We start from the raw sequence: 9,846 nt of genomic DNA on the forward strand, positions 1-9,846 counted from the left end.
GCGGCCCTATATATAGTATAATGAATACCCCATAGCTGCCCCCATACAGTATGATGTCCCCTTAGATGCCCCTAGTGCCAGTGCCCACATAGATAGTGCCCACAGTACCCATGTAGATAGCGCCAGTGTCCCCAGTAGATAGTGCCCCTATATAGTGCCACAATGCTCATGTAGATAGTGCCACACCCCCTTGAAGATAGCCCCACTGTCCCTGTAGATAGCGCTACGCCCTCCCTCCTGTAGATAGCGCCATTGGGACTCCCACTAGGAGTGGAATCCCCAGCCAGAGCATAGGCCGGGAGAATCTGCTCCTAGATGCTACTGTTCATATACGGACAGTGGCGTCACTGTCCATATATGGAGAGTAATGTCATGGGCTACTCCTGGAGCGGAATTCCCTGCTATAGCGTCGGCAATGGGGATTCCGCTTCAGAGGAGCCACTGACGTCACTGTCCATATATGACGGAATTGTTTTGTTTTTTTATCGGCACGCAATAATTCAAAAGTTTAACTAACTCATTCTACAATAAACCTAAAACACAGTTTGCTGAGACAATGCTCTAATATATAGTGTATTTGGAGTTATATGATGCAGATGGAGCTTGTTGGGGAGTCTACACCAAAGCAGGTGTCTGTGCAGGTCTTAACTGCTAAATCCTCTTGTAAAAGCCAAATTGGGTAAATTGTGGAATTTCAATTAGGTGTGGGCTACATGTGGAGGTAATCTCCCAAATAGAAGACCACCCGGGATGCTTAGATGATATTACAAGTTAGTTGTACAGATTACGGGAGATGCTTCATTGGTCCAAAGATTTATTCTCCATATTTGGAGTCGGGAAGGATTTTTTCCTCTGAGATGAGGAAAGTTTACTTCTGCCTCATGGCCTTTCTTCAGAACCAGCATTGCAGGAGAATAGGTTGAGCTAGATGGACATAATGTGTGACTTTTTCAACCTTACTAACCGTTTACCCATGCTACAGATTCACTGTCCCAGGAGCCATAATACCCTCTTCTGGACTTCTGGCACAGAAAGCGGAAGACATTGAAATGGACTCTGCAGAAATAGTATACGGATCCTGAGCCAACCGGGACATAAAAAGAGTAAGGTCCCTATGAGCTCATAAATGAAAAATAGCTGCACTACATGTTTCTTAGTGATGTTTTCTCTGCAGCTTTTGCTCGTCCGCATTCCAAGCTTGGCCCAGAACCGCTCCAAGACCTCTACCTGCCAGGCCTCTCACATACAAAGACCGCAACAAAATCATGTGATTAGACAGATCCTGAGATTCCCAGAATTTTAATCTCCAAAAACAGAGGAACACATTTCAACCCAATGTATAATACTCCATACCCTGCCACCACGTGTATACAGATGGTAGTTGAAGAGACAGAATAATTTTCTTTATTTCATGCTTTGATGCTACTGAAAAGTCCACACATTAGAGACACTACAAAGTGAGACTGACACCTTCATAGCAGAATGGAAATTGTTTCCACAAGTAAAAATCATCTGCACCCATGCCCACTGGTATAATAAACCAAAGTAATAAACTACTGTAATATAGTAAAGGACGTGTTCTGTGTAGCCTGGTTCATTATTTATTAGCATGGATTTGATTATTTTATGATCATCTCGGTTCCACGTAGAGCTGATATGTTCTGGCTACAACTCCATTTTTCCCAGGTTCGGGGGTAATTTCAAGATCTTCTGGAGCTTTGTTGGATTTCAGGTTCAACTTCTGCAGTATGGTGGTCAATATGAGGAAGATCTCCATGCGTGCTAACCCCTCTCCTAGACAGCTCCTCTTTCCTGTGGATAATAATATGGGAAGTGTTAGAGCTCCTCAGTCTGGACTGTAGTGATGGGACATAAGGGGATTATTACATTACACATCTGGAAGGTGTTGGATTGTCTTCAGATGTCTGGTATCTATGCTACAAGTGAGTGTTATCTTACATCACTGGGATATATACATTCAGCATATCACTATTTCATATCATCAGTTTACCATGTACTAGAGTTGATGATATAGACCCATTGCTAAGTTGGGTCAATGACTGTCGCCATTATGTATCTATAAACTGCATTGTACCCCAACATTGTAAGCAGCTCACCTCAACCCAGCGTGGAATCACGATGAAGCTGCTGTTTTGTGGCCACATGTCCCTCATATAATGGATCATTTAAACCAAAGGAACAGGCCATTATCCCTGACACAATACAGCGTGGCGTGTGGGTGTGGAGCAGCTGCTAGAAGTTTCAACCCCTATGAATTGTATAAAAAAAAGCTCTTGCTCATATATTCATGTCATATTACCAGTGGAGAAGGGAAGAAAAGCCTCATTATTCTTGAAGCGTCCATTTTCATCCAGGAAATGTCTTGGGTCAAATTCTTCTGGTCGCTCAAAATACTTCGGATCTTTTAGAACGGATGTCAACAATGGGGAAACAATCGTATTCTGAAACATAATACCCGGTGATTAATAAGTATGAAGCTTCGTATGTAATAAGTTATTAAGCCTCTGTCCACATCTGCGTTGTCCGCTCCATTCACTCAGCACCTGGCAGCAGGGTGGCTTAGTGGTTATCAATATTGTCTTGTCCTAAGTTCATATCCATTGCGGGAACATCTGCATGGATGTTATATGCTCTCCCTGTATTTGCATAGGTTTCCTCACACACTCCAAACAAAATTATATAGGTTAACTGGCTTCCTAGCCCTCTGTAGATAATGCCACAGTGCCCACTGTAGATAATGCCATGCAGTCTCCTGTAGATAGCGCCACACGCACCCCCTGAAGATAGTGCCACACACCCCCTGTAGATAGCGCCATGCACACCCCCTGTAGATAGCGCCACACACACTCTGTAGATAGTGCCAAGTGCCCCCTGCAGATAGTGCCAGACACACCCTCCAAATAGTGCCCTCCACACCCCCCTGTAAATAGTGCCACCCACGCCTGCCCGGCAACGCTCTGGCCGGGTATTCGCTCCAGGAGGAGTCCCTGACATCACAGTCCATATATGGACAGTGATGTCAGGGGCTCCCTCTAGGAGCGGAATCCCGGCTAGAGCATTTGCAATGCTGTGGCCAGGTATTTAGTATTAGGAGGTGCCTTTGACGTCACTATCCATATATGGACAGTGACATCAAGGGCTACTCATGGAGAAGATTTCACGGCCAGAGCGTTGCCGACGCTCTGATCGGGGATTCCGCTCCTAGAGAAAGCCCCTGCGTCAGGGTCTCCTCCCTCAGCGGAATCCCCGGCCACAGCGTGGCCGATGTTCCGGCTGCAGACTCTGCTCCTAGGGGGAGCCCCAATGGTGCTATCCACAGGGGGGGGTGGCGCTATCTACGGGGGGCATGGGTGGTACTATCTACAGGGGCCATGGGTGGCATTATCTACTGGGTGCTGTGTGGCACTATCTTTTTCAGGAGAAGGAATCCCGGTCAGCAACGCTCTGGCTGGGGATTTCGCTCAAGGAGGAACACTTGATGTCACTATCCATATATGGACAGTGACGTCAGGGGCTCCAACTGGAGCAGAATACCCGGCCACAGCATGGCCGATGCTCTGGCTGGAGATTCCGCTCCTAGAGGGAGCCCCAATTACGCTATCTACAGGGGGTAGCACTATCTACAGGGGGGGCATGGGTGGCACTATCTACAGGGGCTGTGTGGGACCATTTTCTCCAGGAGCGGAATCCTGGTCAGAGCGTCAGCAATACTCTGGCCGGGGATTCCCACGCCTGTTTCTGCTGGAAGGTGGATGCGACAGCACTCAGTGTTGATCTGCTGAACAATACATTAGATAGGATACGGCACTGAACCTCCCTGGGAGACAGTCACAAAAACCCTGCGAGTAACGTTTTTGGATCCGGCTCCTGCTCGGGTCTGGGGCCATATGGCGCCACAACATATGTCCCATGTTCCGGTACAGATCCCATAGACCGCTATAAGATCCATTCTAGCATCAGTTTCCCTCCAGCTTTTCTGCAACACACCGGAGGGAAACTGACAGGGACAACATGGATATGTGAACGGCCTCTAAGTATGAAATTCAATTAATTTCTTGTAAGGGTCCTTTACGATTCTGACCTTTGGGATGCTGTATCCTCTGAATACTGTATCCTCACTGGCCGTATGTGGAATTCCCAGAGGGACTATGTCAGCAAATCTCTGGATCTCGTGAATCGCTGCATCTGTATATGGCATGTTAATGCGATCCTCCAGGGCAGGACATCGATTCTGTCCAATCACATTGTCAATCTCTTCTTGGATTTTCCCTGCTCACAAACATAGCATTGTAGCACAGATGTATTAATAATTTAGGTTGAACATATAGGAGATTTAGTGTTATTATTGTTCTCATTCATTTATGTTCCTTGATCAGCAGGTTAAGTTGTATCCCCCCCCCCCCAAAAAAAAAACATGTTTTTGCTCTAAATGTGAAAAGAGGCCAATATGTCATTCACTTCTTAATATCAGGACATGTTAATGGGTTGTATTTGATATAGTCTACCATGTCTAGTGTAACCGATCTCAAGACTTTACTTACGTGCGACATCTGAGTATTTGAGGAGGATGAGGAGGGCATTTCTCAAAGTTGTACTAGTGGTTTCAATTCCAGCAGAGAAGAGATCCATCACTGTACCAAACAAGTTCTCCATGTGGAATTCAGTTTCCGGGTTGTCCTTCTCCTGTAGATTATGACACATCAAATGATCGTTGGACACAAAACATTACTAGTTATGCTGCCGTACCTCAAGCCAAAAATTGAAAGTAGCTCTCTGACAACTTTGTCAGCCAAGTAAGATGCAATGGGACAAATTTTCCTGTCACTTGGCCATTGGAAACACTCCTCAAATGTCCATGGCAATCAAAATTGCATATACATGCAACTCTTACATGACCCATTGTATTCTTGTGGACTGCAACTGTTTGGTGTGTACATACTTCAGCTTCACTGTGCAGAAATGTGCTAGATTAAAACAAAACCTCTTTTGTACATCACAGATGTGTTAGATGGATCACGACACTCTACACGCTATCAATTGTAATTCAATAGCAACATTAGTGAGGGAGGAAGTAGCCAACTTCTCCTCCTACATGGTTTTCAACAGAAATCACTATAGCTAGCAGCCTGGGACATACGTACGTAGCTGTTTTGTCGCTCAGACCTCAGTCTCAGCCATATACCCTGAGCTAATTTTATTCTAATCTTCACTAAATCATCTGAATGACTGGCATTACCTCCTCCATCTTTATAAGGAAACTATCAATGAAGTCTCGTGGGCAGTTCACATCGATGGTCCTCTTGTGGTTCTCTACAGCTTGGAGAACAAATTCTTTCAGTTTGTCGAGGTTTGTAAAGACCTTCTTATGAGGTCCTGGGATATAATATGATGTTTTTGGAAATAGATGGAGCAGCTGCGAAAATAAATAATTTTTATTACGTAAGATAATAGCTGGAGCTCCACTTTTTGAAAAATGTTCTGTGTTTACTTACAATACCCCAGGTAGAGGTCAGAATGGAGAACAGTTCCTGTAGTAGTGACAGTAGGGTCATGTACTTCTTATCTTCATAGTCAAAGCGTTCTCCAAATACAATTGAGCAGATGACATTGGAGACCGCCAATCGCAATGAATCCGTTGGGTCAAACAGATTTTCTACATAAAGACACAAAAGATTGATCAGTAATGGGTGTAAGTCTCCAGTATAATCACTTATCTTGTACTGATCCTGAGTTTTACAGCTTGAAAAAATATGGAGGAGGCAAAGCTGGCCATATACGAGAGGGCAGATGGCAGATTGGTGGGTTCAGCCGACATTTATCTAATGTATATGGCTAGCTTAAGTGGACGGGTGCTATGGCTAGCAGTATGATAGGGCACATTAAGAGAGCCGTGGCTGACTCTTATTGGAACTGCAGCTGGCTCTGTTGTAGTTTACATTCTTATTGATGTCCTGTGACTGATCCTGCTATTGGGCACTGCAACTGCCATTGTTATGGGGGATCTATGTCCGGCTGTCTTGGCTAATGATCCATGCCGAATATACCTCACCCTCTTCCCTATATCTGAAAAATTATTTTATTGCAAACATTCGGTAGGTAATAAAACTATGCACGTATCCACCTCTGAATATTATATACAATCATATACAATATAAAGCCCTCACCTCCGTTATTTCTGAACCTCTCCACCAGAAAATGGGCCTCTTCCTGGATCCGCTCCCCGATGCCTCTTTTCCCCATCCCAAAGTTTCTCAGGGTGGTGAGTGAGAATCGGCGTAACAGTTTCCAACGCGCACCATTACTTAGAACAATTCCTTTCAAAAGCAAAAAGAGGAAAATCATGAATGTAAAAAAAAACAACACAAAATAGTAGAGTATAGGCTCAAGGTAAATAATTATGGATTTGTCACTGAGAAATTCTAACTATAAATCCAAAATACAGCGGGAAGGTTTGTTTTATGACTATTTATGCGTCAAGTTCGTGACTGGACAATTTTGTTTGGTGTCTAAGGCAAAGCCAAGAAAACGTGTCCACTCATATCTTGGTGTGCGTTGTTTCTGTGCTCTAGTCCCTGATATCTAGTACTATAGTGTCCATTGCCATAATCCCCAGTCCTAGGTGTTCAATGGCTCCGCACTCCATTCCCTGGTATCCACTGGTTTAGTGCCCCGATCCTTGACTTTTATAATAATATAAAATATCTCATTACTCACCATAATCTTTGAAAACCGAATGTGCAAAAAATGTATTTCCTCTTGCACTAAACACATCGCTGTGGTCCACTAAGGCTTCTTTTACACACTCATAGCCAACAAGGACTACCATTGGGTTATTGCCAATAAATATGGTCATCACCGGCCCATACTGCTTACTGAGCTGAAAAGATAAAGGTAGAAAAAATAGTTATATCACATTATAACAATATTCATCAACTGGTGCATTCACTGAAATCAATGGGTCATCCATGTAATGTATGTACACATCAGATTTTCAGAGAAGATGTGTGCAGAGGCTGCAACTCTCATCGATAACAAGAGTATCCAAACCTATAATAATGAATGGTTTTGGATGAAATTGCTCTGCTGACAATATTACAATGTGCATCGCCTGATACTACTGTGCTGCTTCCATCTGCTCCATATGGGAAGACCTGCACTATAAATGATGCAGAATAGTTGGGGGACCCTGTTAGAGATTTTGCTGTGAAGCCAAGGACTTTACATCTGCTTACATGGATGAGCCGTATAACACTTTGTAACCACTGCTTTCATTATAGCTCCTGCTGATCCTGCTCAAGCGGTAAATCTGGAGTGCGTTCATTCAGCGCCGTTTTTGGAGTTGTTTTTCATAGGGTCAATTGAAAAACAGCTCCAAAAACGGCTCCAAAAACAGCTCCAAAAACAGCTTCAAAAACAGCTCCAAAAAAAGCCTCAAGAAATGTTTTTGGCTACAACAGGCTGTTTTCCCTTCCAGTTTTTTATTTTGTGTGTGAACATACCCCTAGAGCTACTTTAGAAGAACAGTAAAACTCTTCTAAGCAACTATCAGCCCCTTTATAATTTTCTTATGACAATATTACAGCGTTCAGCATGGTTAACCTTTTCCTCCCCATTCATTAGCTCATTACTCTGGGTTTATATTATTACACTTGTCCCCGTCAAGTGAACACACGTTATCCTTGAGAGCAGAAGATAGGTTAAGTGACACCTTTCTCGCTGAATACCATGCATGATGAGGATTATAGTGCAGCAGATACTTTATAAATAATGGAGCTCATCGCTACTCACCTTCACTAACGACCGGGGCATTTCAGTAGCGCTCACATGCAGAATAGTGCCCAGTACCGGAAGCGTGGGAGGACCAGGTGGTAAGTTTTTGCTCTTTAATTTCCTTCTCCATGTGAAGACGTAGAAGACTAAACTGACACACAATGTCAGGAGGATGGTCCCTGTTACTCCCAGCTCCATCTTCTCTGCACACTGACAGCAGGAATGTAGGAAATATTATATATATACAGTACAGTGCCGGGAGGGTTATCTACTGCCTATTATTTGTAGTCACGTGAGTCCAATGTACAAGATCTGCACAGGCTACATGCAGAATGACCTCATATATTCACTGCACTGACGGATGTTATTTACACGGGTGATAAGAAGCTCTGAATGAATTATATGAGCCGTTTATCAGATCAAAGAGGCAAATTTACCAGACGATTCATATAAGGAGTTAGATTTGTGTGTTGTACAGAACATGTGCAGCTTTAAACCCTTATATTGAAAGGTCATTTTTTTCGCTTACTTAAAATTAATGGCCTATCCTTAGGATAGAACATTAATATTAAATTGGTGGGGGTCCGACTCTCAGCACCCCCACTGATGAGCTGTTTGAAGGGGCCGCAGCGCTGGTCGACTTCATTGTTTACACTGCTCTGTCCAGCTCAGATCTGTCCTTACAGAGGCCGCGGTGTCTGGTATTACAGCTCAGTCCTATTCACTTAAATGGGATAAAACCATAGCAAATTGTAATACCAGGCACAGCCACTACTAAGAGTACGGAGCTGTTCTATACAGAGCAGTGTAAACAATGAAGGGGGCGCCGCGCTCACCGGAGCGTCACTGTCCCTTTAAATAGCTGATTTTTTGCAAAAAAACTTACACTGAGCATTTATCCCTCATGTGTCTGCTCAGTGTGACAAATATGGACAGTGGTCAGAAGCTGTAGCCTTACTAGAATAGCTACTTATAGAGAGAGGTGGGGTCAGGGAGCTAGGGCCAGGTAACTAGTCAGTCAACTAGGGTCAGGGAAATGGGGGTCAGAAATTGAGTAAGTGAGCTATAGTCCGGGAGCTAGTTAGGCAACTAGGGTCAGGGATATGGGGATCAGGAAAATGGGGGTCAGTGAGCTGGGGTCAGGAAAAAGAACCAAAGCACGCAGGTTAGACACATTTGTGGTTGCTTTACATCTAATATTTATCTACAGCTGCCTAAGAAGAGATGGTTATTTTTTTGTTATGATAGGTATGCTATAAATATGTACAACTGATGTGTTCCTATGTGGCACTCATATCACAGTTTTTGTTGCGATTTTCGTTAAATTGCTGCAAAAAAACTGTGGTTTTGTGATAACACTGCGTTTTTGTGTAAAAAAAAAAAACCTGTGATATGTCTGAACACAGCCTAAAGTGTCATGAAAATAGCAATTTACTATAAAGGTGGGAATAATAATGAACCGAGCATCAGAGAGGTAGTGTGACTATATAGTCAGACTACTACAGTGTCTTAAATCATTCAAAATAGAACAGAGTCCACGGCACTCACCATTTGGACAAAATCCGGTATCTTTATTATCTTTGCATCGAAGCGGATCAGAGACTTATATTTTGGCCAAATCACGTGTGTCTGCTGTTTTTATTTTCCTTGCTCTAAAGCAAAGAAAATAAAAATTCAAATAGTTTTTACAAATGGTGAGTGCCGTGGACTCTCTTCTATATTGAATAATTCCTAGTATGGACTTTATACACAGAGCACCACCGGAGGAAACGTGATGTGGAACCAGTGATCCCAGAACGTAGCTATTTGCCACCGGCGATCTATGATTTGTGCCGACGTTACTCGTGTTTGTGAAGAATTTTAATACACATTATGTAACGAGTATAAGCACATACTAAATTATCATTAGGGAAATCAGTCAGTATTTACACTTACCATCACAATCCAACTGTCGTCTATTCCTTATTGAGTTTCCGAGGCCGTGCCTTTTTTTTTTCTCAGTGATGATGGGACAGGAGCCCCCATTTCTTCAAGGCTCTCAGAGATGCAGAAGGG

At 43.4% G+C, this 9,846-nt stretch overlaps 1 protein-coding gene across 2 annotated transcripts in view; it reads right to left on the reverse strand.

The window, feature by feature from the left end:
- Positions 1-1,585: 1,585 nt before the first annotated feature.
- LOC142659728 (cytochrome P450 2B1-like) overlaps positions 1,586-9,846 on the reverse strand; it is a 13,966-nt gene continuing 5,705 nt past the window's right edge. The window contains exons 2-11 of one of the 2 annotated variants that reach the window (XM_075836152.1): positions 9,727-9,846; positions 7,810-8,001; positions 6,736-6,898; positions 6,186-6,335; positions 5,514-5,674; positions 5,258-5,434; positions 4,563-4,704; positions 4,103-4,290; positions 2,321-2,462; positions 1,586-1,812 (exon numbers count right to left, since the gene is read on the reverse strand). The exon at positions 9,727-9,846 is cut by the window's right edge and continues 1,478 nt beyond it. In XM_075836152.1, coding sequence (XP_075692267.1) covers positions 1,631-1,812; positions 2,321-2,462; positions 4,103-4,290; positions 4,563-4,704; positions 5,258-5,434; positions 5,514-5,674; positions 6,186-6,335; positions 6,736-6,898; positions 7,810-8,001; positions 9,727-9,729 — 1,500 coding nt within the window. In that variant the 5' untranslated portion in view covers positions 9,730-9,846 and the 3' untranslated portion in view covers positions 1,586-1,630. The remainder of the gene's footprint in view (positions 1,813-2,320; positions 2,463-4,102; positions 4,291-4,562; positions 4,705-5,257; positions 5,435-5,513; positions 5,675-6,185; positions 6,336-6,735; positions 6,899-7,809; positions 8,002-9,726) is intronic. The other variant, XM_075836154.1, reaches the window with a different exon arrangement.

The sequence above is a fragment of the Rhinoderma darwinii genome, chromosome 8 (genome assembly GCF_050947455.1).
Source record: "Rhinoderma darwinii isolate aRhiDar2 chromosome 8, aRhiDar2.hap1, whole genome shotgun sequence".
Lineage (NCBI taxonomy): Eukaryota > Metazoa > Chordata > Amphibia > Anura > Rhinodermatidae > Rhinoderma > Rhinoderma darwinii.